The sequence below is a fragment of the Podarcis filfolensis genome (genome assembly GCF_964270895.1).
Source record: "Podarcis filfolensis genome assembly, chromosome: 16".
Lineage (NCBI taxonomy): Eukaryota > Metazoa > Chordata > Lepidosauria > Squamata > Lacertidae > Podarcis > Podarcis filfolensis.
In genome coordinates this window covers 22521552-22549095 of record NC_139620.1, presented here as the reverse complement: position 1 = coordinate 22549095, position 27544 = coordinate 22521552, and the positions used below count along the sequence as shown (strand labels likewise).

Sequence of the window (27544 nt, the reverse complement as noted above, 5' to 3'; positions counted from 1 at the left end):
ACAATAATCTACTTTCAACACACACACCTCTTTATTCTCCATCCAGACAAAGGCCATTATTGGAGTTCAAGGACACATTCCACCCTGGCCAGAAAAAAAAAGCCCTTGGAGTATAAAGTAGGGCAAGTAGGATGTGTGGCCTGAGGAGTTTTAAACCCCAGATAGAGAGACCTGGAGCACCGCATTTGGCCTCCAGGTCTGAGGTTCCCCATCTGTGAGGAGATTGTAAGGTAGAGGCCACAGAGTGCATTGGCCTGCTCTTAGTCTTCCTCTGAGTACCATAGTACTCCAGAAGGCATTGTTCAACAGTTTGATGCTGTTTCTTTTTTGCTAGTAACTTGGTTTTCCTAAGGAGGCGGAAATTCTCCTGCATGCTGCTTTGGCTGTTAGATGTCTGCTTCTGCACCTGCATGGCAGCTCCATGCATGGGCAAAATCCACAGAGAGCTGCCCTGCTCCAGAGCACCTTCCTTTCATTTGTCTCATACCAGGGAAGTAGAAAGTGATCTTTGGAGGAAGTTTTCCTCCACACCTTTTTCTTTTTGCTCACCTTGAGTGACTTGGCTCCATTTAGGAGGAGCTCTGCGGTGGGCAGTTGCCTTGTGCCCAGCTTGTCTTTCAGCCGTTGTATCTCAATCCCATTCAGCTTCCCTTCCTCATCGCGCATCTTCAGGTAGAACAGAGACAGACCTTGGGAGCCCTGCGGCCGAGAATGCAAAGGTGAGAAACACTGACTGGTAACAAGGAGAATGGAGCTAGAATGAATACATTCTGCAATACATTAGTGCAGCAATGGGAAACCTCCAGTCTGTGAACCAAATTAGGCCAGGCAAGGGTTCTCTTTGGTCTGTGAAGCTGTTTTCTGCAAACCAAGCCCACCTGATCCTCACCTGACATTGTATGTGAAATGAGGATGTGGCAGGTAAAGACATGGCTGTAAGGGAACAATCAGGATCCTTAAAGTGTACTATGCTGGATAGTTTCTTGGCAAACAAGGTTTGCTGTCAGTGCTGATCAGCTGTTCGGTGATAATACAAGCCCTGCAGGGATTGGCTGTGCTACAGAGTTCTCAGAGCTTCTTAGTGCAGCTGATTCCTGCCCAAAGTGCATCTTGCTATAAGCGCTGATCAGCTGATTAACACAGCAAGGCCCAATGGATCATGTGATGGCAGGTGAGTGGCAGGTAAGTGGCTCCAACGCCTGTCAAAATGGCCAGTGAAGGACCCTGTTTCTCACCCCACTTCCACATTACTGATTACTGCTTGTGAGCTGGTCCTTCAGTTTCCCCAGTAAGGAATCTGACCTGCTGTATTTGTCCATCAGCAGTCATGGTCCTTGCCAGTGTCAAAGTTATATCTGAATCGGTGGCCGAAGTAAACCATTTCAAGCCATGGAGACTGTAGCTGCCATCAGGGAGTTCCAGGGCTACTGTCTCTGTGCCACGAGCTGCAAGAAAAGAACACCCAGTCTTAGCTGCTGCTGATCTTCACAAATAACCAGCACTGGCTTCAAGCTGAAGAAAAAGCAACATTATCATTCAGCAGTGTAGTGAAAAAAGAAGCTGGCACCTCAGTAACTTTGGGAAAAGGTGCCAGTCTGTGTAGATAATACTGACTCTGTATAAGACAGCTTCCTATGTTCCTAAGGTGAAACTTAAGCAATAGGAAAACTTAAGCAGCTACAATGTTTGCAATCCATAGGATTGGTTATATATTACCTGTCCACCAGGAATGTTGCCATGGTGATTACTATGGTCCTGGCTTATGTGACATAATAATAATTTATTATTTATACCCCGCCCATCTGGCTGGGTTTCCCCAGAAGCCTGCGGATAGATCTGAGTTCAACTTTAACAGAATCACATGAGAAAGCATTAGAAACTATCCTATTTTATTCATATAGTCATGGTGGTGCTGTGAGTTAACTGAATTTTTAAACTGTGAGACTGCACATGCTTAGAGTATTATCTTTCTTTTATTACCAGGTTGGTAAACTGTCTTTCATTTGTTCATTTTTCTTTTCCATTAGAAATGTGGAAGCAGTTAAAACCATGGAATGGAAGAGGTGTTGGGGTGGTGGGAGAAATGTTATTTGTGCATTTCTCAACAGACGTTATACACATGGCCATCTAAATGACCTCTCTCCATGCCTCAACAGACCATTAGGCTGATGGTATATAACATTATCTAGCTGCACCACTACTCATTTCTTAAGGCATTTTGTATTGCACTCTGTGTCAGACTTCCCACTTTGGGGTACACTTACCAACATCAGAGCCCCCTCTGCGTTCAGTCATCCACTGGCCAGAAGTCCAGAATTTGGCAGGGTCACGTGATGTCAAGTGGATAAAAACTTCTTTGAGGGGTTTGGGGATACCCAAGGACTGTTGGGAGTTGCAGGAAACAGACGGGAGAAAAAAAACAAACAGGATTTCCTCTCCTGGTTCCTTCCACAGCAGCCCAAAGCTCCTTTGTCCTGTCATTTGTTGCTCCTCCCTCTTTATTCCACTGCATGCTTTGGGAGACCAGGTGGGAGGAGAGCTGGTCCCAGCAGGAGGGGGAGACTCCCTGAATTCTTCAGCAGCCTCCCTCATTTCTGTCTCCTGGCCCCATTCCTCTGACACCTCTGAGGCTCGGCTGCCCTCCACCACAGCCTCTTCCTGCTCACTAAACCCTGTTGCTTATTCAGCTTTCAACACTTTCCTCTGATCCTGCATCATTGTCCTACCACAAATGCCCTGGTTCTGAGCCTTCTTTGCCTGGTGGTTCCCTTGCTGGTGCCTCCCACCACTCCTCTGCATCCAACCAGTCCATGACAGTCTGGCTAGGGCTGGGTGAGCTGCAAAGTCAGACAAGGGAGCTTTCCCACAGAGGTCTTACACAACAACTCACTATGGTGCCCTGTAGGCTCAGAGCCCAGTGTGGTAGAACCAGTTGTGCTGCCAAAGATCTGCCTCTGAGATAATGGCCAAAAGGTTTTTCAGCACAGCTGGCTGATATGCTTCACTTTGGATCTAAGCAGAGCCAGGATGCCACGTATGCACCAGTTTTGCTAACTCCCAATCTGGCCTTATTAGGGAAGGCCTTGGGGAACTGAGGAATATGTCTTATATAGAGTCAGACCATTAGCCTACCTCAGTATTAGTCTAGCAGCTCTCTAAAGTTTCTAAATAATAGTGTTGTGGATAGAGGTTTTGTTTTTTGGTAAGGGGAACTTATGGGGAGGGTGTTTTACTTTGGTAGCAGCATTCCAGAAATGAACCTCCAACTTAGTCTAATTCAGAGTAATGCAATATAGTGATCTACCTGCTGAGCACTGACTTGTGATCTCACCTCTATTACTTTTGCTGCTCCATCAGTCATGCCCAGAGGAGCTGAAAAAGCACCAGAAGAAAGTGCGAAAAGGTACAGTTTTGCAATCTGATGAACGCGGCTGTGAAGGAGAAACAAAGCCTTGCTGAATTTAGAAATGCCAAGGGAAAAATATATTTGCTATAGGGAGATCTCAGCTGGATTATAGCTACACAAGAACACAAGAAGAGCTTGGCTAAAGGCCTATCAGGCTCAGCACTCTGTTCTCACAGTGGCCAACCAGATGCCTCAATGAGAAGCTCACAAGCAGGACATGAGTACAACAACAGTCTTCCCACTTCCAATTCCCAGCAAATGGAGTTCAGAGGCATACTGCCTTCAACAGTGGAGGCAGAACATAGCCATCATAGCTACTAGCCATTGATAGTAGCCTTACATGCATTGACCTTGCTGTCTTGTAAAGCCATCCAAATCGGTGGCCAATCATTATTGCTGTGGGAGTTCTACCGTGGGAGTGCTTTCGTCTAGGAAAGTGTCACTATCCCCACTGTAGGGACATTTCATTTTGAATGGCACTGGAGGTATATGGACATGTTCGCTGCCCTGAAGTGTGGCCAACTGAGTCTGAAAGTGTCAACTAAATTTGTACCTCCAGTTAGAGTATCTCCTCTCATAAGCCTCAGCAATCAGCCCCTCCTCAGCCGAGATCTCCTTCATCCTCTTCCAGGCTGGGCAGGTGATAATTTCATCCACACGCCGCCCCCAGGCATCGAACTGCTTAAGTTGTGGAGGGTTTAACTCACACTTGCGTCCCAGGAGATCAATTTCATCCTTCACTCGAGCCCCAAACTGTTCAAGGTCCAAACTTACGTCAGCAAACACCTGCAAAGTAAAAGAATGTGGGCGGATGGACAAGTACATACCGGTATGTATGTATCTATGTATAAATAAAAAGTAAAATAAAATAATAAAATAAAATAAAAACATCACAGCAAGCAGAACATAAAACAAAGTATTGGGCTCCCTGTTTGACCTCACCTGTCTCCTATACTGATCCTTTTAAACTGAGTATTATGTACTGCTGCTATTTGAAATGCGCTTATGTTATAAAGAATCAACCCCGCTGCCTGAACTTTTGGACTTTCCTCCAAAACATGGCTTGGGAGACTGTCTTGCACTTATAAAAGTTACTACTTAATAACTGCACATACATAATGACCCATACATAGTTCACTTTTCACCTGCTTCAACTAGTGAGGTTTGTTTTTAACTGTGGACAGCAGCTTGGGAACAGCGCAAACTGCTGGCTTTTTGCATAACTTTTAAGCAAAGAGCAAACACCCATTTGACTTTTAAATCAGTGGAGGGCAAAATACTTTGCTGTAACACAGGGGAAGAGCATCGGCTTTGCAGACAAAAGGTCCCTAGTTCAGTCCCCAATGGTGGCTCCAGGTAGGGCTGGGAAAGGTTCCCTGTCCAAACCCCTGGAGAGCTGTTGCCAGTCAAATATACTGAGCTAGATAGGCCAATTGGTTTGATTCAGTGGAAGGTACCTTCCTATGTAGGGTCAATTAACACAGGTGAGAGAACAGAACCTTTAGCAATGTGCAAAAGATAGTGGTGGCTTGTGCAGCGGTCCTTGGTATAGGAATAGGAATTTTACTAACCTGTCTCTATTTCCATTTGTGAAATATTGGATGGTACTCAAGGACAACTTTGGAATTCAGTGTAGGCTGCTACATTTGGATGCATGGGGTGCTGTCCTAAGAGTCTCAGTCTTGCTTTTTTAAAAATCAGAGGAAGTAGTCAAATCCATGTAAATTGTCTGTGCAAACGAGCTGAGATTCTTGCATTGTAGGGGGTTGGATGAGATTACCCTTGGAGTCCCTTCTAATTCTACAATTCTAGGAGTCTCTAGATGTCACAGAACATTTTGTGTGTGTGTGTGCATGCATTAAATATATATCTGTGTGTCTATGTATATATGATGATATATAAAATACAGACCTCAGCGGGTAGCTGTGATTTCAAGTAATCCTGAAGAAAAGCATCTTCCAGGTATGGATTTCCAATCCTAGGCTGCTCTTGACAAAAGACCCCAATTTCTTTCCTGGCAAAAAGCTCCCTTGGGTGTTGTGAGGAGCATTTTTGATCCATGGCCTCCATTTGCTGATTCCAGCCTTTGGAAAACGCGATTCGCCTCTTGCCCCAAGCTTTGCACTTTTGATTCCCTGCTTGCCCTAAGCTTTGCAACCAAACTTCGCAGTTTGACAGCTTCGGCTTGCAAGGCGTTCACATGGCCAACTTGCCAAAATAAATGAACAAATCAAAAGCCAAAAAGCAAACCAATAGCGGCCGAAGAAAGAACCTAGCGGGCGCGTTTGTTTCGCCTTGAGCCACCTCTCCCTTCCAACAGGCGGGTACTGGGGCTTGTAACAAAACAAAGGACGCCCTTTCCCTTGCGCAAGTAGCCGGCAGGACGAGCCTGAACGGGACCTTGGAAGGGGCTGGCATCTCTTTGATGGTTTCGGGGAGACTGGAGGAGGAGGAGGAGGAAGCAGCGGAGCTGGCGAAGCAGATTCCCTCCCTCCACCCGAGCCAACTTTACTTGCAAGAAAATAGGAAGCTGCCCCTTGGTCCATCGAGCTCAGTATTGTCCACAAACCCTGGCAGCAATCGCTCTCCAGGTTTTCAGGCAGCGAGTTTCTCCCAGCCCAGCTTTTGGAGATAGATGCTTTGAGGCACTGAACCCGGATTAATGATTTAATAAAAAAATAAACGGCCAGAGATTTCCCCCCTCGGGTCGAACAGAATCCTGCCCGTTTCCCGCCTAAATTCAGCGCCCACCTGAGGAGAGCGTCAGAGTCGACCGTTGAATTTAGGCGGGAAGCGGGCAGGATTCTATTCGACCTGAAGGGAAGCTCCGTCTGAGGGAAATTGCGGCTTTCCCTCCCGCCGTTGCAAAACCCCCCAAATATATAGGGAAAGAAGGAAACAAACGTCCCCAGTGCTTGCCCCAACTTCGAGATAGCCCACAGCCTAATTAGAGGTCTGGAGAGGCTCAGTTTCTTCTCAGTTTGAAAATAGCCCTCCTTTGATCTGATCCTCAAGGGAAACGCACTCTGCACTTGCTCAGGGACACTTCAGCTGCCCTTCACGCGTTCCAGGGGTCGCTTAGTATTCATTTCTTAAATTTATAATTTCGCCCTTCATTGCAAATGAGCCCAGGGAGGCAAACACTTCTGTAATAAAACAATACAATTAACGACTAAACAAACAAAAAAAGAGCAGTTAAAAAACCTCTGGGGAGAAATTCACCTCACATTTCAGGGATTGTGTCCAACTTAAGTCCTGCTCAGGGTAAACCTGTGGAACTTAATTGATTTAAATGAGTCACACCCACTAACTTATTGTATGGTACATACAGTGTATGTATAATTGTTGGAAACCACTTGGATATTGTTATAAGTATATACACATTTATTAAAAATAAATAACCCTCTGTGGGTCTGCTCTGAGTAGGACTAGCATTGGTGCAACCCAAAATTGCCAGGGACAGTATGTCGGCCTTCAAATGCACTGGATCAGGGGTCAGCAAACTTTTTCAGCAGGGGGCCAGTCCACTGTCCCTCAGGCCTTGTGGGGGGCCGGACTACATTTTGGGGGGGGAAATGAACGAGTTCCTATGCCCCACAAATAACCCACAGATGCATTTTAAATAAAAGCACACATTCTATTCATATAAAAACATGCTGATTCCCAGACCGTCCGCAGGCCGGATTTAGAAGGCGATTGGGCCGGCTCCCGATCCGGCCCGGGGCCTTAGTTTGCCTACCCATGCACTGGATAAACAGGAAAGTTTTGAATTACTCCTAAAGGTTGCAGACAAACGCACCTCACTAGGGAGGGCATCATGGGCATAGCCAGCGGGGCAGCTGTTTCCCCCTCAAAAAAATCAGTACAAATCAATACAAATATGAGGTTCTATCCCCCACTAACAAAAATTTGCCTCCCCTAACAAAAGCCTGCTCCTCAAAAACAATCCTGGCTACACCCATGGAGGGCATTCCATCAATGGGGAGCCACCACCAAGAAGACCCTGTCATAGTTCACGGCTAAGTGGGCAACTGCCCATGTTTAAGCCATGGTGTTGAAGGGGCAAAAAATATGAGACCTGAACTTCTGACATGGCTGAGTGTTTTATCACGAGTGGTCAGAGGTTCTTGCTGTGAACATAAAAAAATTGCTTGTGTAATATCTTTCAAGAACAGCATTCATCTAACTTCTGTCAGGAACTGAATGATCTGGGTGCTAATAGCTGTATGGTCCCCCAGGCATAGAACTGGAGAACTGGAGAGTTGGAAGGGATCCCAATGGTAATCTAGTCCAACCCCCTGCAATGCAGGAATCTTTTTGCTCAACCTGGGGCTCAAACCTGGAAGACTATACAATTCTTTATAATATTATTATGGTTCAAAGCAGTAACTGAACCAATTTCTAATACTCAGAAAATGTGATTCTCAGTAAGAAGTGAAGCTTTATGCTTTATCCCTGCGTGTCACACTCATTAACTTTGTACAGTACATATACTGAGTCACATAGACCATTAGTCTCCCTTCCTCTGTCCTAGTTTAAGGCAAAGGCTTTTTTCTAGCCTGCTATCTGAGTGCTTTTTATTTCAAGTATGTTTGTAACTGGGAATGAGGTAGGAGAAGAGGGAAATAACATTGTTCATTGCCTTGAGTAACATGGATGAAAGGTGCCGACTAACTTATAAATGTTGTTGTTTAGTCGTGTCCCACTCTTCGTGACCCCATGGACCAGAGCACGCCAGGCACTTCTGTCTTCCACTGCCTCCCGCAGTTTGGTCAGACTCACGTTTGTAGCTTCAAGAACACTGTCCAACCATCTCGTCCTCTGTCGTCCCCTTCTCCTTGTGCCCTCAATCTTTCCCAACATCAGGGTCTTTTCCAGGGAGTCTTCTCTTCTCATGAGGTGGCCAAAGTATTGGAGCCTCAGCTTCACGATCTGTCCTTCCAGTGAGCACTCAGGGCTAATTTCCTTAAAAATGGATGCGTTTGATCTTCTTGCATTCCATGGGACTCTCAAGAGTTTCCTCCAGCACCATAATTCAAAAGCATCAATTCTTTGGCGATCAGCCTTCTTTATGGTCCAGCTGTCACTTCCATACATCACTACTGGGAAAACCATGGCTTTAACTATACAGACCTTTGTTGGCAAGGTGATGTCTCTGCTTTTTAAGATGCTGTCTAGGTTTCTCTAGGTCTAGGTCATCGCCTTTCTCCCAAGGAGCAGGTGTCTTTTAATTTCGTGACTGTTGTCACCAAATTAAAATACAATTATTCTAATCAATGGCATGTGAATAAAAGGCAGCTAAAACTATTACACACACTCAGGTAAGCAATAGCTGTTGAATAGTGCATAAGTAGGCAAACTAAGGCCCGGGGGCCGGATCCGACCCAATTGCCTTATAATTCTGGCCCATGGACGAGTACTGGAATCAGCGTGTTTCTACATGAGTAGAATGTGTGCTTTTATTTAAAATGCATCTCTGGGTTATTTGTGGGGCATAGGAATTTGTTCTTTTCTTTCCCCCCCCAAAAATAGTCCGGCCCCCCACAAGGTCTGAGGGACTGTGGACTGGCCCCCTGTTGAAAAAGTTTGCTGACCCTTGGCGTAGGTCAGTCTTGAAAATCAGCCTCCAAAGCTTAATGGTCTTCAAAAACTTTTGCTAGCCTGCCATATTTATGGTAATCATTTGGAGTCTAAAACTGGGGCAGCCAGGGAGCAGCTGAAATCCCTGGTTGCCTAGAAGTAACTCTTTCTTATCACAGGCATATCTGTCTTCCTGTAGGTCCAATACCTACAGGGCTAGGTAGGGCTGGGAAAGGTTCCCTGTCCAAACCCCTGGAGAGCTGTTGCCAGTCAAATATACTGAGCTAGATAGGCCAATTGGTTTGATTCAGTGGAAGGTACCTTCCTATTTAAGGTCAAATAAAACAGGTGAGAGAACAGAACCTTTTTGTGTGTGTGTGTGTGCGCGCGCATTAAATATATATCTGTGTGTCTATGTATATAATATGACATATATAAAATACAGACCTCAGCTGGTAGCTGTGATTTCAAGTAATCCTGAAGAAAAGCATCTTCCAGATATGGATTTCCAATCCTAGGCTGTTCTTGACAAAAGACCCCAATTTCTTTCCTGGCAAAAAGCTCTCTTGGGTGTTGTGAGGAGCATTTTTGATCCATGGCCTCCATTTGCTGATTCCAGCCTTTGGGAAACGCGATTCGCCTCTTGCCCCAAGCTTTGCACTTTTGATTCCCTGCTTGCCCTAAGTTTTGCAACCAAACTTCGCAGTTTGACAGCTTCGGCTTGCAAGGCGTTCACATGGCCAACTTGCCAAAATAAAGGAACAAACCAAAAGCCAAAAAGCAAACCAATAGCGGCCGAAGAAAGAACCTAGCGGGCGCGTTTGTTTCGCCTTGAGCCACCTCCCCCTTCCAACAGGCGGGAACTGGGGCTTGTAACAAAACAAAGGACGCCCTTTCCCTTGCGCAAGTAGCCGGCAGGACGAGCCTGAACGGGACCTTGGAAGGGGCTGGCATCTCTTTGATGGTTTCGGGGAGAGACTGGAGGAGGAGGAGGAGGAAGCAGCGGAGCTGGCGAAGCAGATTCCCTCCCTCCACCCGAGCCAACTTTATTTGCAAGACAATAGGAAGCTGCCCCTTGGTCCATCGAGACCAGAGGTTTTCCCTCAGGTTTTTTTCCCCTCGGGTCGAACAGAATCCTGCCCGTTTCCCGCCTAAATTCAGCGCCCGCCTGAGGGAGCGTCAGAGTCGACCGTTGAATTTAGGCGGGAAGCGGGCAGGATTCTATTCGACCTGAAGGGAAGCTCCGTCTGAGGGAAATTGCGGCTTTCCCTCCCGCCGTTGCAAAACCCCCCAAATATATAGGGAAAGAAGGAAACAAACGTCCCCAGTGCTTGCCCCAACTTCGAGATAGCCCACAGCCTAATTAGAGGTCTGGAGAGGCTCAGTTTCTTCTCAGTTTGAAAATAGCCCTCCTTTGATCTGATCCTCAAGGGAAACGCGCTCTGCACTTCCTCAGGGACACTTCAGCTGCCCTTCACGCGTTCCAGGGGTCGCTTAGTATTCATTTCTTAAATTTATAATTTCGCCCTTCATTGCAAATGAGCCCAGGGAGGCAAACACTTCTGTAATAAAACAATACAATTAACGACTAAACAAACAAAAAAAGAGCAGTTAAAAAACCTCTGGGGAGAAATTCACCTCACAGCTAAACATTTCAGGGATTGTGTCCAACTTAAGTCCTGCTCAGGGTAAACCTGTGGAACTTAATTGATTTAAATGAGTCACACCCACTAACTTATTGTATGGTACATACAGTGTATGTATAATTGTTGGAAACCACTTGGATATTGTTATAAGTATATACACATTTATTAAAAATAAATTACCCTCTGTGGGTCTGCTCTGAGTAGGACTAGCATTGGTGCAACCCAAAATTGCCAGGGACAGTATCTGTCGGCCTTCAAATGCACTGGATCAGGGGTCAGCAAACTTTTTCAGCAGGGGGCCAGTCCACTGTCCCTCAGGCCTTGTGGGGGGCCGGACTACATTTTGGGGGGGAAATGAACGAGTTCCTATGCCCCACAAATAACCCGCAGATGCATTTTAAATAAAAGCACACATTCTATTCATATAAAAACATGCTGATTCCTAGACCGTCCGCAGGCCGGATTTAGAAGGTGATTGGGCCGGCTCCCGATCCGGCCCGGGGCCTTAGTTTGCCTACCCATGCACTGGATAAACAGGAAAGTTTTGAATTACTCCTAAAGGTTGCAGACAAACGCACCTCACTAGGGAGGGCATCATGGGCATAGCCAGGGGGGCAGCTGTTTCCCCCTCAAAAAAATCACTACAAATCAATACAAATATGAGGTTCTATCCCCCGCTAAAAAAATTTGCCTCCCCTAACAAAAGCCTGCTCCTCAAAAACAATCCTGGCTACACCCATGGAGGGCATTCCATCAATGGGGAGCCACCACCAAGAAGACCCTGTCATAGTTCACGGCTAAGTGGGCAACTGCCCATGTTTAAGCCATGGTGTTGAAGGGGCAAAAAATATGAGACCTGAACTTCTGACATGGCTGAGTGTTTTATCACGAGTGGTCAGAGGTTCTTGCTGTGAACATAAAAAAATTGCTTGTGTAATATCTTTCAAGAACAGCATTCATCTAACTTCTGTCAGGAACTGAATGATCTGGGTGCTAACAGCTGTATGGTCCCCCAGGCATAGAACTGGAGAACTGGAGAGTTGGAAGGGATCCCAATGGTAATCTAGTCCAACCCCCTGCAATGCAGGAATCTTTTTGCTCAACCTGGGGCTTAAACCTGGAAGACTATACAATTCTTTATAATATTATTATGGTTCAAAGCAGTAACTGAACCAATTTCTAATACTCAGAAAATGTGATTCTCAGTAAGAAGTGAAGCTTTATGCTTTATCCCTGCGTGTCACACTCATTAACTTTGTACAGTACATATACTGAGTCACATAGACCATTAGTCTCCCTTCCTCTGTCCTAGTTTAAGGCAAAGGCTTTTTTCTAGCCTGCTATCTGAGTGCTTTTTATTTCAAGTATGTTTGTAACTGGGAATGAGGTAGGAGAAGAGGGAAATAACATTGTTCATTGCCTTGAGTAACATGGATGAAAGGTGCCGACTAAATTATAAATGTTGTTGTTTAGTCGTTTAGTCGTGTCCGACTCTTCGTGACCCCATGGACCAGAGCACGCCAGGCACTTCTGTCTTCCACTGCCTCCCGCAGTTTGGTCAGACTCACGTTTGTAGCTTCGAGAACACTGTCCAACCATCTCGTCCTCTGTCATCCCCTTCTCCTTGTGCCCTCCATCTTTCCCAACATCAGGGTCTTTTCCAGGGAGTCTTCTCTTCTCATGAGGTGGCCAAAGTATTGGAGCCTCAGCTTCACGATCTGTCCTTCCAGTGAGCACTCAGGGCTAATTTCCTTAAGAATGGATGCGTTTGATCTTCTTGCATTCCATGGGACTCTCAAGAGTTTCCTCCAGCACCATAATTCAAAAGCATCAATTCTTTGGCGATCAGCCTTCTTTATGGTCCAGCTGTCACTTCCATACATCACTACTGGGAAAACCATGGCTTTAACTATACGGACCTTTGTTGGCAAGGTGATGTCTCTGCTTTTTAAGATGCTGTCTAGGTTTCTCTAGGTCTAGGTCATCGCCTTTCTCCCAAGGAGCAGGTGTCTTTTAATTTCGTGACTGTTGTCACCAAATTAAAATACAATTATTCTAATCAATGGCATGTGAATAAAAGGCAGCTAAAACTATTACACACACTCAGGTAAGCCATAGCTGTTGAATAGTGCATAAGTAGGCAAACTAAGGCCCGGGGGCCGGATCCGGCCCAATTGCCTTATAAATCTGGCCCATGGACGAGTACTGGAATCAGCGTGTTTCTACATGAGTAGAATGTGTGCTTTTATTTAAAATGCATCTCTGGGTTATTTGTGGGGCATAGGAATTTGTTCTTTTCTTTCCCCAAAAAAATATAGTCCGGCCCCCCACAAGGTCTGAGGGACTGTGGACCGGCCCCCTGTTGAAAAAGTTTGCTGACCCTTGGCGTAGGTCAGTCTTGAAAATCAGCCTCCAAAGCTTAATGGTCTTCAAAAACTTTTGCTAGCCTGCCATATTTATGGTAATCATTTGGAGTCTAAAACTGGGGCAGCCAGGGAGCAGCTGAAATCCCTGGTTGCCTAGAAGTAACTCTTTCTTATCACAAGCATATCTGTCTTCCTGTAGGTCCAATACTCCTTGGAAAACAGTTAACTGAACGAATATGGCTACTGCTCAACTCTTGCATATTGGGCAGAAGCCCAAAACTTTGAAGGTACAAAGCAAACCTGTAGTATTATTTTAAGAAGAAAATGTAGACCTCCAATTATTTATTTGTTTTCTAAAGCAAATAGGAAATATGTTTTCATCATTTTCAGGAAACGTCTCTGTTTCCAAACAGAGTTGCCACTGAGCAGCAGTCTATGGTTTTGGTGAAAAGGCTGCTAGCAGTTTCAATCTCCTGCATAACTTACCTCCGAGGGCTCTTCCCAGAAAGCTCTTATGGAACCTGCTATTTAGATGGTAACGTTTGCTGCCTTTGCCTTTTCTGTTTCATTGAACTCTTCAGTTATTACATGTCAGGCTTATCCACATTGAAGTTTAGGGATGCTGGTGGCGCTGTGGTCTAAACCACTGAGCCTCTTGGGCTTGCTGATCAGAAGGTGGGCAGTTGGAATCTGCATGATGGGGTGAGCTCCTGTTGCTCTGTCCCAGTTCCTGCCAACCTAGCAGTTTGAAAGCACACCGGTGCAAGTAGATAAATAGGTACCCCTGTGGTGGGAAGGTAAACGTTGTTTCCGTGTGCTCTGGTTTCCATCATGGTGTCCCGTTGTGCCAGAAGCAGTTTAGTCATGCTGGCCACATGACCTGGAAAGCTGTCTGTGGACAAACGCCAGCTCCCTTGGCCTGAAAGCGAGATGAGCGCCACAACCCCACAGTTGCCTTCGACTGGACTTAACCGTCCAGGGGTCCTTTACCTTTACCTTACATTGAAGCTTAATGTGGATTTGAAGCTGTTCTCTCTGTCTTTGTCTCTGTCTCTCTGTTTGCAAGTATAGTGAGATGTACACATAGAAAAAGCACAATACTTCTGAGTTCCAACGGAAGAGCAGTTAGGTTGAACTTGAAGCCACTTGTCCGGAAGCAGCCAATATTTGGTAGCTGGAAATCAACTTGGCAAACACCAGTTAACTGCATTGTTAACTGCAGTGTGGTGTAGTGGTTAAGAGCGGTAGTCACATAATCTGGGGAACCGGGTTCGCGTCTCCGCTCCTCCACATGCAGCTGCTGGGTGACCTTGGGCCAGTCACACTTCTTTGAAGTCTCTCAGCCCCACTCACCTCACAGAGTGTTTGTTGTGGGGGAGGAAGGGAAAGGAGATTGTTAGCCGCTTTGAGACTCCTGAAGGGGAGTGAAAGGCGGGATATCAAATCCAAACTCTTCTTCTTCTCTTCTTCCTCCAGACATGTGCCTAAAAATTCTTCGAGAAGATAAAAGCTGCCAGGGTTCACTCCAGATAGTCAAGTGGTAAGAAACAGAAATCCCAAATGATCAAGAAGATACCATAGTGGATATTGATTGTAGCAGATGCCTGGCTCTGCACAAACTCTCTACATACACCCCCAACCAAGGATGGTACAAAAACCAGAGATTTATATAATCCTTACTATTGATTAACTGGGCACAGGTTTTACATTCCAGAGCATTCCTTCATTTTGTTTGCTATGAGCTCTAAACTCCATTTGGCAACTAAGAATGTTATCACTATATATATTTGGATGAATGTTCATTCATTAATATATCTGCTCCAGCAGGATTCAAGGGTGCTTTGATGCGCTGGAAAAGAACTATGTAAGTTTTGATTTCATTTATATTAAACCTTGTTTTAAGTATCATGAGATTTCACCACAAGGTTACAGAAGGCAGGGGAACCTCACTGCAAAATTGTCTGCTCTTCACCTCTTGCCTTGAATGAATTGTCTTGACCAAAGAAAACTGTTCCTCTAGAGATGTAAGGTTTGCCTATGCCATGTCTGCAACTGGAGTAAATATGGAGATGTCCATGAATCAAATCAATTTGCAGACTATTCTGCTGCATGTTGTGCCTGATAGTAATTCAATAAGTAAGTTTGAACCAGACTTGTAATATATATATTATGATAATAAAAAAATTAGATGACCATATCTCAGTCCAAAAGTGCTGCTTGATATGCAGATATTGAACAGATGAAATTTTTCTCTAAAGATGGAGATTCACTGACAGGAAAATCACATTTGCAAAAACAGTTGTCAAATCATCATTTAAAGAAAAAGATACCTGTCCTAGGTACTTTTCTTTGCTTAGTGCTTGTTACTTTGGTTGCTTATTTTTTTAAGTTATAATGCTAGTTCTTTTGCTATATATCGAGGCCAGGCCAAACACTCCGCAGGATCTCCTGACATTTTTTTTAAGCTTAAAGCATTCACAATAAGTTCTGGTTTTGATCAGAGCAGAGGTGCGGGGAAAATATTAAAGAGGGGTGCACAGCAATTACAAGGTTCTATTTGTATTTATATTTGTAGCATTTAGAAGCAACCCAGTCTCTTTTGGATCTGTTCTGTGTCATTCTGTTTTGATTTATTATTCAGGTCCAGGTCTGATGTTAAATCTGAAAATCTGTTTCATCCCTGTTGACTATAATAGAGAATCTAAAAATAACTACAACACATTTTCCTTTTCACATAAGTAGATGAAATTATGTTGAGAATGTAAAATCATGACCTGACTCACCCTCATTTGCCTCCTTATTTGGTGTACATACAGAGACAGCACATTTTTAGTCCTTTTCCACCGTGCTGCCCCTGAAGCTGCTATTAATCTCTCTCTCTCTCTCTCTCTCTCTGTGTGTGTGCGTGTGTAGGGGTTGGGGATCAGGCACAATACAAGTACCCATTTCCCTCTTCCTCTGGGCACCGAAAAGAAGTGTGTGTGATTTAGCACATTACCCTGCACCTGCATTCATAAAAACTAAAATCCCCCACAACCACTTCAAAGGTAAAAAGAAGTCGGCAGATCTAATTTGGCCCTATGAAAGTAGTTGAGATATACCAAACACTGGGTTAAGACTGCCTTTTTCAGTTGCATGCGGTACAGAAACTGATTTTATAAGATTTATACAGGTGGGTGCAACTAAGAAAAGAAATATACCGGTAAACCTAAAGCTACCCTTTTATGTGTAATTAATCCAATTAGCCACAAGATGTCAGTGATGTTTCTTGCAGTTCCATCTACCACTCTAAGTGGGAAAAAGACTATATTGGCACCAGTGAGGGGTCTCTCTCTCCCATCCTTTGGGATTGAGATTTACATCAGGACCACAGCTCAGGAGGGAAAGTTTAACACACACACCATATGCTGTAGTCTCATTTCTGATAAGTCCTTCCCAGCAACTGCTATTTACAGTAAAGAAAATTTTTGCAATGTTAAATCACATGTAAAATGGCATCTGAGATATTTCTTTGAGTAAACAATTTAGACTTGAAAAGTTGCATTGTTCAGTCGCCAAGATACCACAGCACATCCAAGTAAAAAGAAGCTGGTTCCCCCGCCCCCTCCGCCCTGAGCTATTGGAAATAGTAGCAGTTGAAGGGAAGAAACGATGGGGACATTTAAAATGAAATAAATGAAATGAAATGAAATGAAATGCTGATTTTTGATCCTTCTTTTGTTTTTGTTTTTGTTTTCCAGCTACATATGGCTGTTTTAACAGTAAGTAGTACATGAAATCAATTCACAGAGGATTTCCTCTTCCTCTGTTTGGAAAGAACAAATACTAACTTGGCCTCACCTGCCTTGGGCAAAGATTAAGATATTTCAACAATATATTTTACCTCAATATCTGAACACTTTGCTCAAGTTTTACTTCCCACTGTGATGTACACTCCGCAATCTCTAACTTGTTTGAATATGTTTACAAGTGCCATCTTTACACACCTACATCTTTTTATAAGGTTTAATACCAGTTCAGTTTGCACCAGTCTCCACCCACCCCAAGCCTCTGGGTATTGTAGTTTGGTGAAAGTGCGGAAAATTCTTTATTAGAAGTTTTAAGTTATTTCATTAAACTAAAGTTCACTGTACAGCTCTGGGCCAGCCCAATACATTTTGGCACCTGAGGCGAACCACAAAATAGTATGTCCCCCACCCTTAGCCAGGGAAGAAGGGTTGAGTGAAGATCTACACTGGGAACAAGGGTGGGAGAAGATCAGGAGAGCCTCCTATGGGTCAAAAGCCTCTATAGCAGGCATAGGTAAACTCGGCCCTCCAGCAGTTTTGGGACTCCAGAAGTTTTGGGACTACAACTCCCATCATCCCTAGCTCACAGGACCAGTGGTCAGGGATGATGGGAGTTGTAGTCCCAAAACATCTGGAGGGTCGAGTTTGCCTATGCCTGCTCTACAACCTCTACAGAGGCAGCACTGGGGAAGCAGATGATCTGACCTCCAAACGCAGCAGCAGGTGATGTGTTCCATGGAGGCTGGATCTGCTGCTCCTGTGGATCCTGCCACCTGAGGCGGTCACCTCACCTTGCCTCATGCAGGAGGGGCAGCAGCCCTGGTACAGCTGATAAATCACAGACAATAAGTTTGTTAAATGTAGGATTTCTTTATTTTCTATTGACACAGTAAACAAAAGCAGACTAATGTTTAATCACAGATACTGAGTTTATTGTAGATTTTGTTGCTAACAACAACTAAACAAACAAACAAACAAACATAATAGATTTGCTGTTGGAGTTTGGAGGGATGAAGAGGGTCTTTTTCACCACCCTTGTTTTTACTCTACTCTCCCCCATGTTGCAAAGGATAAGAAGCCCTTATCAACCTAAGGGCCACATTCCTTCATGGACAATCTCCTGGGGGCTGCATGGCAGTGGTGGGTGGGGATCAGTGGCAATGTGGGCAGAGAAATTAATAGGACTCTTACTTTTGTACTGTAGGTTACATTCTGTTCACGCAAAAGTCAGCTTTATACACACACACCACACATCTCTCCATCCAGACAAGCAGGGAGCATTATCAGAGTTCAAAGACACATTCCAGCCATGCAGAAAAACTCCAAGAAGATGCAGAGAGGAGTGTGGCCTGGAGATTGCTTGTGGGCTGGATAGAAAGGTCTAGGGGGCTGACAGTCCCCCACCCCCTGAACAGCAAGCTTCACACACCACCCTTTGCAAATAGCTGGAATGATTGGTTATAAAAGCTTATTCTTCTTGCAGTCTGTTGTTCATTTAGTTTTGACTGTCCCCGTTAAGTAGTGGCCAGGAGAGGGCAGTTTTTCACTTTGCATGGTAGACTATTGTGGCTGTTACACTCGAAGTAAAACCAGTCTCATTGCCCTAATGGACCTCTCCAGACAAGTGTTTTATGGCAGGTGCATTCTGCATCATGTTCTTAACACAATAATAGTGCATTAGTGGTGGATTTATTCTGGTTTAGTTTATTCTGAGATACTTCCCCAATGCTACCATATTATTTCTGTCTGGAGGGACAGTGCAACAAAAGGCAGAACAAAAATAAACCAGAACATTTGTATGTATAAAAAATATAGCAAGTTATGGGATTTTGCACTGATTGGAAGTAAAGCAGTGTGTCAGCCCCAAAAATTTTGCAGGCACAAACAGTATTGAAAGTGGGATCATGTGTGACTGCCCCAATAGCATCAAGAGAACAAGTAATCATGAATGTGCACTAAAAATTATGTCAGGAGAGGTCCCATGTTTCTGTAGTTGCTACACTGAGATATTATGATTGACATTTCCGCAGGGAAATGTGTATTAAAATCTGTTGGCTTTATTAAAATCTATTAAAATTAGAAGTCTTGAATATTGGGTGGTTTGGTAAACTGACTATAGAAATCTATGTGGGTGCTGCTGCTTTATTAATTCCCTGAATGAGAGCTGGGGTTATGGAAAGTTTTGCAAGACAGATATTTATATACACATCTCACAGTTTCACAGTTTGTATGACTAGTTACAGATCCAGGAAGGATGAGTAAAAAAAATTCCTGCAGTGAGATTTATAGTCCACCTGTGATCAAACAGAATTGTACTTGCTTCATTTTTACTATGAAAATTCAATGCTTTCTTAAAACAGATCTATACCAACCCTAAAGAACCTGAGGTAAGAGAAAGTCAAAAATCAAGTAGGCAGAAATTATGCTTTATGTTCAAGTTAACCAGAATCTCAGCTTCCACCACCAACACATGCATGCTTGGAACATAGGAAGCTGTGTTATACTGAGTCAGGCCATTGGTCCAGCCAGCTCAGCTTTATCTACAATGACTGGCAGCTGCTCTCTAGGGTTCCAGACAGGGATATACCCAGACCTTCTTTGAGATGCTGAAGATTGAACCTGGGACCTTTTGCATGCAAAGCTGGTGAGCTAAAGCTCTTTCCTTTGCTAAATAGAGAGAGGACACAGCTTTATTTTAAAAAAGAAAACCACCAAAGGCACTCCTAGACAATCATTTATAAGATCTACAATCATCACCAGGACTAAGCTGAAGCCATGTGTCTTACTTCAGTTTCCAATTGCCCATAGGATCTGTCAGCCAGTGGCGTAGCGTGGGGGGTGCAGGGGGGGGGCCGGCCGCACCGGGCGCAACATCTGGGGTTAGGGCAAATCCACGGGTTAGGGGGCGCAAATCCACGGGTTAGGGGGCGCAAATCCATGGATTAGGGGGCGCAAATTACTTGCCTTGCCCCGGGTGCTGACAACCCACGCTACGCCACTGCTGTCAGCAGCTGAAGGAAGTGTCTGGCAACAAGCCCTCCTTTTGCCATTATGGTTGGCTTTAGAACATACAGTCAGCAGAAGAGGGAGGTGTCAAAACCAGCTTGCAGTTTTTATCCTGAATTATTATGATTTTTTATTTGATTTTTTTGGTATCATTTTTGTTCATTGTAATTGCTTTGTGCAATTTTGTTAGCTGTCTTGATCATCCTAATGAGAAGGCAGGATGTGAATTTAATTAATACACATTTGAGTAGGGACGCAGGTGGCGCTGTGGGTTAAACCACAGAGCCTATGGCTTGCCGATCGGAAGGTCGGCGTTTCAAATTCCCGCAACGGGGTGAGCTCCAGTTGCTCGGTCCCTGCTCCTGCCAACCTAGCAGTTCAAAAGCACACAGTGCAAGCAGATAAATAGGTACTGCTCCGGCGGGAAGGTAAACGGCGTTTCCGTGCGCTGCTCTGGTTTGCCAGAAGTGGCTTTGTCATGCTGGCCACATGACCCGGAAGCTGTACACCGGCTCCCTCAGCCAGTAAAGCGAGATAAGCGCCACAACCCCAGAGTCCACGACTGAACCTAATGATCAGGGGTCCCTTTACCTTCTTTTCATTTGAGTATAATCACAGCATCTCCCACTCTGAGTTAGTGAACTCATTTATGCTTACAGTGTTACCTCTACTTAAGAACTTAATTCGTTTCTGGAGGTCCGTTCTTAACCTGAAACTGTTCTTAACCTGAGGTACCACTTTAGCTAATGGGGCCTCCAGCTGCCACCGCACCGCCGGAGCATGATTTCTTCTTCTCATCCTGAAGCAAAGTTCTTAACCCGAGGTACTATTTCTGGGTTAGTGGAGTCTGTAACCTGAAGCATCTGTAACCTGAAGAGTCTGCAACCCGAGGTACCACTGTATTTCAGAACAAGCAAACCATTTCATTATTTTTTTTTGCCCTCCTTCAGCTGTTTATTTTTTCCATACACATTTTTTCTTAGCATGACAGATGAGTTAGGCTGGCACCATTGTACATGGAGTACTAAATGTTCCAGCTAATTAGAGCCAAAGTAATGTAATAAATGGTCTATGTATGGATAAAATAACATTTTATAGGACCAACATAAAGTTTTCTGTGTAATGGCATCAAGTGTGGGACTGTCCTTAATACAACACAGTAATGATATCTAAGGACAAAGCAATCAACTTGAAGAAGGGAATAAAATGTCAACAGATAGCTCATGTGCTTTAATCTAAGGCAGGGGTCGGCAACCCGCGGCTCCGGAGCCGCATGTGGCTCTTTTACACCTTTGCCGCGGCTCCGGGGCGGATACTAGCAAGGGGAGGAGGCGCATTGTGCGCCCCGACACTCCCCACTGTGGCGGGCGCTGTACTGGCTGTGACGTCGCATGGGGGCGGTGCGTGCGTTAGTCACGCACTGTCCTGACGTCGCCTTCCCGCCCGCCCGCCCGCTACATTGTAAGGGGCATGTACGCTGGTCACTGTTTTGAAGGGGAGTGAAGAACACACACACACAAAAAGGTAACTTGTTAATTTAACGTTTATTTCTATGAGGAGTAATTCTGAGGGGTCAAACAAAGAAATAATAAAAAAGTGACAAAAAAATTATTTTTATAATGACGAGTTTTGCGGCTCCCAGTTTTTTTTTCTTCGGAAACGGGTCCAAGTGGCTCTTTTTGTCTTAAAGGTTGCAGACCCCTGATCTAAGGAGATGGAAAACACTTTCTGAGATCTCATGTGGGAATTATTATATGGCTAGAACATCCCATGATGGTCAGAAGTCTATTTGTTACAGTAGCAAGTTACAATCGGTCTTGCTCTTTGCTTTTCAATCTCCAGCACATGACAGAATTCTACCGGTTTAAGTTCAAGTATTCAAGGAATGGACCTCAGATGGACTTCGATAGGTAAACACTTCATCATTTAATTTCTCGGGCAAATACCTTGAGAGAGATGCTTGCCTTAAAACTGGGATGGGAAACCCTTTTCAGTTTGTGAGCAACACTCCTTCATGGGAAACCTTCCAGGGGCCACATGCCAGCCCTGAGGCATAGTTAGTGCCAGAACCTAAAAGGAGCAGGGTCTATGTTTTTTTACAGAAGGCTATCCAGCAGTCAGAGGTTTCTACACTTCTCTCCATCCTCTATCCAGGTAAGCAAGAGGTATTATTCAAGGACACATCAGAACCAGGCAAAAGCTCTAGAGGAGGGGCAGTGAAGGGGATAGTCTGAGGAGAGTCCTGAGGGCTGGACAGAGGCCTGGAGGGCTGCATTTGGTTCCCTATCCCTGCCTTGAAGTGTTTAATTTGAGAAAACTGCTCTTATGCAGACAGACTTTTGTTTTATTTATTTATTTACTGTGTAGTGCCTTTTCACATGCAAACTACTTTGCATGTCTCCTACAACAAGCCTGTGAATTAGATAACTATAAGATTTCTCTTTACAGTACTAAGGGTGCAATCATGTTTCTACCTCCTAAGGAATAAATCATATTAAATACAGTTGGACTTGCTTCAGGGCAAGATCAGTATCAGACAGAGACAATAGTGAGTGGCCTCAGGCCCTCAGGCCATCTTCTGATTTGACAGATGAACTGAGATGTATTACGGTAATTGGACTCCAAATTGCACACTTTCCTGTCAGATGGTGCTTTCCCCACCACTGCCAGCAGGTGGCACAAATCATGTGGAACTGTAGTTTGTAAACAGTTCCACAACATCATATACCATCTAGTTAAAATACCCTGTACAACTTAGAATTCAGATTTTCTTTGATAAGCCGCTTCACAAGGTACTCATGATATACCTCCATGGTGAAAAAAAAATGTTAATGTGATTTGGCACTTTCAATTATCCTCTTGAATATCTCACCACTCACTTTGCACCTAGTCTTCTCGCTGTGTGAACTGGAGCTAGATGTCAAGATCTGGGTTACAGATTTAGAGGTGCTGAAATAAACCTGTTCAGCTTGCTTTAATTAAATCTTTCTTAGAAGGATGAGCACATACTCTCCAGTGGCAATCTGATGGTTTCTGAAATTGCTTCCTTATTTCTTAGATAGGATTCGTAGATACAAATGCTGAACAAATGAGTATTCATAACCATTTTTAATTTTGGAGCTGTGCCCTTTCCACAGTCATAGTGTCAATTCATGTGTTAATGACAAATTTTGTAATTCTAGGCAGTAGCCCACTGCAAATCTGTCTTTCCTATTTATCTTGATTATAGTGGTGAAAAGACTCTGCAGCCCTTTTATATCCTTACTGTAAAATGTGTCAGTAGGTGTTCTATATTTGCCAGTGGGGCATCAGTGGTTGCTTTTGTGACTGAAAATAATTTTGCTATTTTGGCTTCTACTGGCGCTGTGAGATTGATGTTCAAATCCTGTAGAATGGTTAGATGCTATAGCCAACACATACACACTGGCTTGCGTTGGTGTATACAATGTTATCCTAAGTCTGGCAACTGAATCTGCAATCTTAGCAGAAGAGGCTGCAGCAGCATATCACTGCACATGTTTCAGGTTGCTTTGTTGTAAGTAGATCTGTGATAGCTGAAGTGTCTTCAGATGGCACATACCTCTTGTTCTGTCCTTGGCCCTCTTTCCATGTGTCTTCCACTCATTTAGGGAAGGTATAATGACAAAGAACACTTCTGAGTCAGTTCTAATGTTCCATAGGTTGCTCGCTCCCACAAATAATTTATCACGTGAAATTATATGATTACAGTACTGTGAACTCATGTAAGATCATTGCTCTGATTCCATGAAACAGACACATTGTTAAAAAAATTCCAACAGATGCAATCAGATTTGCAATCTTGTGTGTGTTAAAGGCTTTCATGTCACACTGCTCATGCAACTAGTGTTCACACGAGCAGTTATTCATGAGAGCAGAACTGTCCATGACTGTCAATGGCACATCATCTTGTGACTGACTCATGCTCCTGTGGGTTCAAACTCCTAGGGTTGGCTCATAGGTTGGGGGAAGGACCAAAGTTCAGTAGCAGAGCACATGCTTTCCATGCAAAAGACCCAAAGGTTTGGGAAAGACTCCTGCCAATGGGATCAGTAGTTTGACATAGCACATGTCAGCTTCCCATGTTGTCAGTACACAGCTATGCATTGCGCTGGTATTGCATAGAAAGTAGTGTGCCTTGCATCTGATCCTGCACATCTATTTTCTGGTCCAGTAGCTTGTTTTATAGGATTATATTGAACTTCAGCTCCTTGATTCAGTAAACTGTTTCTTGGTACCTGTTGAGTGTATCTACTTTTAAAGTTTGTTTTATGCCTTAATGTTGAGCCATATGATTTGGAGCAGACTTTGACTTCTTTATTGTTTCAGTGGTGACACTCAAGGGAACTTTACAAATGGAGGGACCAGTGAGGAAATTAAGCAAGCCAGCATCTTGTTGATCCGCAAACTGTATGTCTTAATGCAGAATCTTGGACCGCTGCCTAATGACATTACATTGACCATGAAACTGTTCTACTACAATGACGGTAGGTGATGAGATTCCACCTTTCTTTGCTTCCCTTAATTTAATTCCCAGGACTAGCACACAAACAAGGAAATTGGGGAACTGCTATCAAAATGTATGTCAGAGTTTGCAGCTTGGAGGCAAATTGGTTGTCAAGGTGGGCAGTGGGAAGGAATGGAGGGATCGTGTGAGAACAGCTACATACCTAAGTGGTTCCTTGTCATCATAGAAAAATGTGACAAGTGGGGGACCACAGGGTTCTGTCCACAGGGTTCTGTTCTTGTTTAAGATCTTTATGAGTGACTTGGATGAAGGTATTGTGGTTATGCTCATCCAAACAAACTGGGAAGGGTAGCCAATACCTCAGAAGACAGAATCAGGATTCAAGATGACCTTAACAGATTGGAGAAGTGGGCCAGAACTAATAAAATGAATTTCAATAATGACAAATGTAAGGTTTTAGGTTGAACAAACAGCTGCACAGACATAAGATGGGAGACACCTGGCTTGACGGTAAAGGTAAAGGGACCCCTGACCATTGGGTCCAGTCGTGGCCGACTCTGGGGTTACGGCGCTCATCTCGCTTTATTGGTCGAGGGAGCCAGCGTACAGCTTCTGGGTCATGTGGCCAGCATGACTAAGCCGCTTCTGGCGAACGTGCTTTCGAACTGCTAGGTTGGCAGGAGCAGGGACCGAGCAACGGGAGCTCACCCCGTCGCAGGGATTTGAAATGCCGACCTTCTGATCGGCAAGTCCAAGGTTCTGTGGTTTAACCCACAGTGCCACCCGCGTCCCTGGCTTGACAGTAGTACATGTGAAAAAGATCTAGTGGTCTTCGTAGACAACAAACCTGAGTCAACAGTGTTATGCAGCTGCAAAGAAACCTAATGCTATTCTAGGCTGCATCAACAGAGTATAGTATCCCAATTAAGAGAAGTAATAGTCCTGCTCTATTCTGTCTTGGTCAGAGCACCTCTAGAGAACCACAATTTAAGAAAAAATACTGACATGATGGAACACGTGCAGTGGAGGACTACTAAGATGATAAAAGGTCTGGAAGCAGAGCCTTATGAGGAACAGTTGAGGGAGTCGCTATGTTTGGCCTGGATAAGAGGAGACTGAGAGGAAATATGATAGCCATCTTCAAATATAAAAAATGCTGTCACATGGAAGAGGAAGCAAGCTTGTTTTCTCCTGCTCTGGAGGCTAGGGCCTGAACCAACAGGTTCAAATGAGAAAAAAAGGAGATTGTGTGGCAAGGTCCCAATACCTTCCGGGATGTTGGAATAAAGACACATGAAACCAGTATTTTAGATTAATGGGCAAAAAAGGCCACAACTTTATTGGTTACAGAATGTGAGTGGTATTGGCTTAGGCATTGGAAACGAAATGACTATATCTGACTCCTGCCCATCTGCAGGAAGTCTTGGAAGGGTTAACCACCAGTTGGGGGAAGCCCTGCTGATGCACATCAACTAGGTACTCCCCCGGGGTCACCGCTAGGGGTCGTGCCATGGCCCTAGACCCCCATCTGAGGCGCTGGACAGAGACCACGCACCTCGGATTTCTTTAACGGAATACCCTTGAATTAGGAGGGGTAGGTGATGGCCACTACCTCTCCTCACCTTCAACCTAATACTCCAATGCCTAACTGCCTAACCCTACAAAGTTGTGACAGTTTGCTACGAGGTAGGTGACAAAACCAAATGGGTTCAAATGGCTGGTTTCAAATATCTAAAATGCTGTCACATGGAAGAGGAAGCAAGCTTGTTTTCTCCTGCTCTGGAGGCTAGGACCTGAACTAACGGGTTCAAGTTACAAGAAAGGAGATTCCAACTAAACATCAGGAATAACTTTCTGACAGTAAGAGCTGTTCACCTCCCTCAGGAGGTAGTGGGCTCTCCTTCCTTGAAGGTTTTAAAGCAGAGGTTGGATGGGATGCTTTAATTGAGATTCCAGCATAGTAAGAAGTTGGACTCACTAGGTGACCCTTTGAGTTCATTCCAAGTTAACAATTCTCTGATTCTTATGGAAGCCATTCTGGGAACTTCTTTTGACTGAAAAGCGGTGTTAAAATGCTATAAATAAATAAATGTTGGAACAAATAATTAATTTTGATAATTTCATTGTTTTATTCTCTTCATAAACCACTTTACAGGGCTTTTTTAAAAAAATCAAGTGGTATTTAATTCTTTGACATAAATAATAAATAAACAAGAGATGCACAAAATAACATGGAGCACAATAGCTAATGAACTAACCATGGTTGTTGTTTTTTCGATTTTCTTCAGCTGCCTAGCCTAGCTTCTTGCTCTGGGGCCTGCATTTGCCTTTTGCTTCAGGCTGTGCAGCACAGGATTTCATATGTCTTTCCTTTGCAGTCACACCCAATGATTACCAACCCCCTGGCTTTAAGGAAGGCAACATCTCTGATTGCCTGCTTTTTGATGGTGAACCAGTGAACCTCAAAGTCGGGTCAGTCTCCACTGGGTTCCACATTATGAAAGTGAGAGTAACAACAGATAGCAAACGGATGGGGTTGCTGGAGAGCAATCTGGTTGAGGAGAATGGTTCCACTGAGATCTCCCATCAGGGGCTAGACTGTGATGAGGAAGAAGAGGAAGGCAGCACTAAAGTAAAGGAAGAGGTTATATACAATATCATTTTCCTGAATCCATTGTGTGTATGTGTTGTAGTAGGGGGGCAGCCCTGTATTGGGAAATTTTTAATGTCTGATGTTTTACAATTTTTTATGTGCTGTAAGCTGCCCAGAGTTGCTGGGGAAACCCAGCCAGATGGGTGGAGTATAAATAATAAAATTATTATTACTATTACTATTACTACTACTTAAAATTCTAGATTTAAAAGGGATTGAATGGTGGTTGTGTTTGACCATGCTGCTGAAAGAAAGCATCCTATTATTAAAGCATCCACTGCACAATATCTGTTCAGTCTTTCTTCAGGGCAGGTTGTTTCACAGGCAGGATGGTAGACTGCTGAACAGTCCTTATGCTCAAGAAGTTATTTCTAAGGGCACATCCAGATGTTTGATATGGTTTTAAAAAACCCCCAAACCCCCCAGCAACAACAAACCACCAGGGTTGTATAGAAAGGAACATAGGAAGTTCCAAATTTAATCAGTGGAATAATAACTCAAAATCACATATTGTTTGCGAAATAATTAACTAATTAGCAGAGTTAGTCATGAACATGCAGATAACTCTTCCCTGTACTGAACTGAATGAAAAAGAATCCCTGTGCTTGTAAAT

At 44.1% G+C, this 27544-nt stretch overlaps 2 protein-coding genes and 1 long non-coding RNA gene across 11 annotated transcripts in view; 1 reads left to right on the top strand and 2 right to left on the bottom strand.

Annotated features, from left to right (window-relative positions):
• LOC310751088 (acyl-CoA dehydrogenase family member 11-like) overlaps positions 1-9950 on the bottom strand; it is a 43101-nt gene extending 33151 nt beyond the window's left edge. Inside the window, exons 1-6 of one of the 9 annotated variants that reach the window (XR_014542382.1) lie at positions 5318-5615; positions 3960-4192; positions 3332-3431; positions 2265-2382; positions 1303-1445; positions 550-699 (exon numbers count right to left, since the gene is read on the bottom strand). Coding sequence is in view for 8 of the 9 variants with exons in the window: in XM_083590049.1 (XP_083446175.1) it covers positions 550-699; positions 1303-1445; positions 2265-2382; positions 3332-3431; positions 3960-4192; positions 9434-9592 (903 nt within the window). In the remaining variant the exon portion in view is untranslated. Of the gene's footprint in view, positions 1-549; positions 700-1302; positions 1446-2264; positions 2383-3331; positions 3432-3959; positions 4193-4977; positions 5291-5317; positions 5699-5975; positions 6091-9433 lie in introns of those variants that run through there. The other 8 variants (XM_083590049.1, XM_083590055.1, XM_083590050.1 and 5 more) reach the window with 8 other exon arrangements.
• A 228-nt stretch (positions 9951-10178) lies between these two features.
• Positions 10179-27544, top strand: part of HORMAD2 (HORMA domain containing 2) — a 29584-nt gene continuing 12218 nt past the window's right edge. The window contains exons 1-10 of the mRNA XM_083590776.1: positions 10179-10355; positions 13198-13285; positions 13389-13533; positions 14475-14538; positions 14826-14862; positions 16739-16759; positions 19147-19173; positions 21635-21702; positions 24140-24297; positions 26657-26922. Coding sequence (XP_083446902.1) covers positions 13235-13285; positions 13389-13533; positions 14475-14538; positions 14826-14862; positions 16739-16759; positions 19147-19173; positions 21635-21702; positions 24140-24297; positions 26657-26922 — 837 coding nt within the window. The 5' untranslated portion in view covers positions 10179-10355; positions 13198-13234. The remainder of the gene's footprint in view (positions 10356-13197; positions 13286-13388; positions 13534-14474; positions 14539-14825; positions 14863-16738; positions 16760-19146; positions 19174-21634; positions 21703-24139; positions 24298-26656; positions 26923-27544) is intronic.
• LOC310751437 lies at positions 20722-21628 on the bottom strand. The gene is made up of 2 exons (XR_014542497.1): positions 21492-21628; positions 20722-21020 (listed from the first exon to the last, which is right to left on the bottom strand). It is a non-coding gene; the product is annotated as an uncharacterized lncRNA (long non-coding RNA).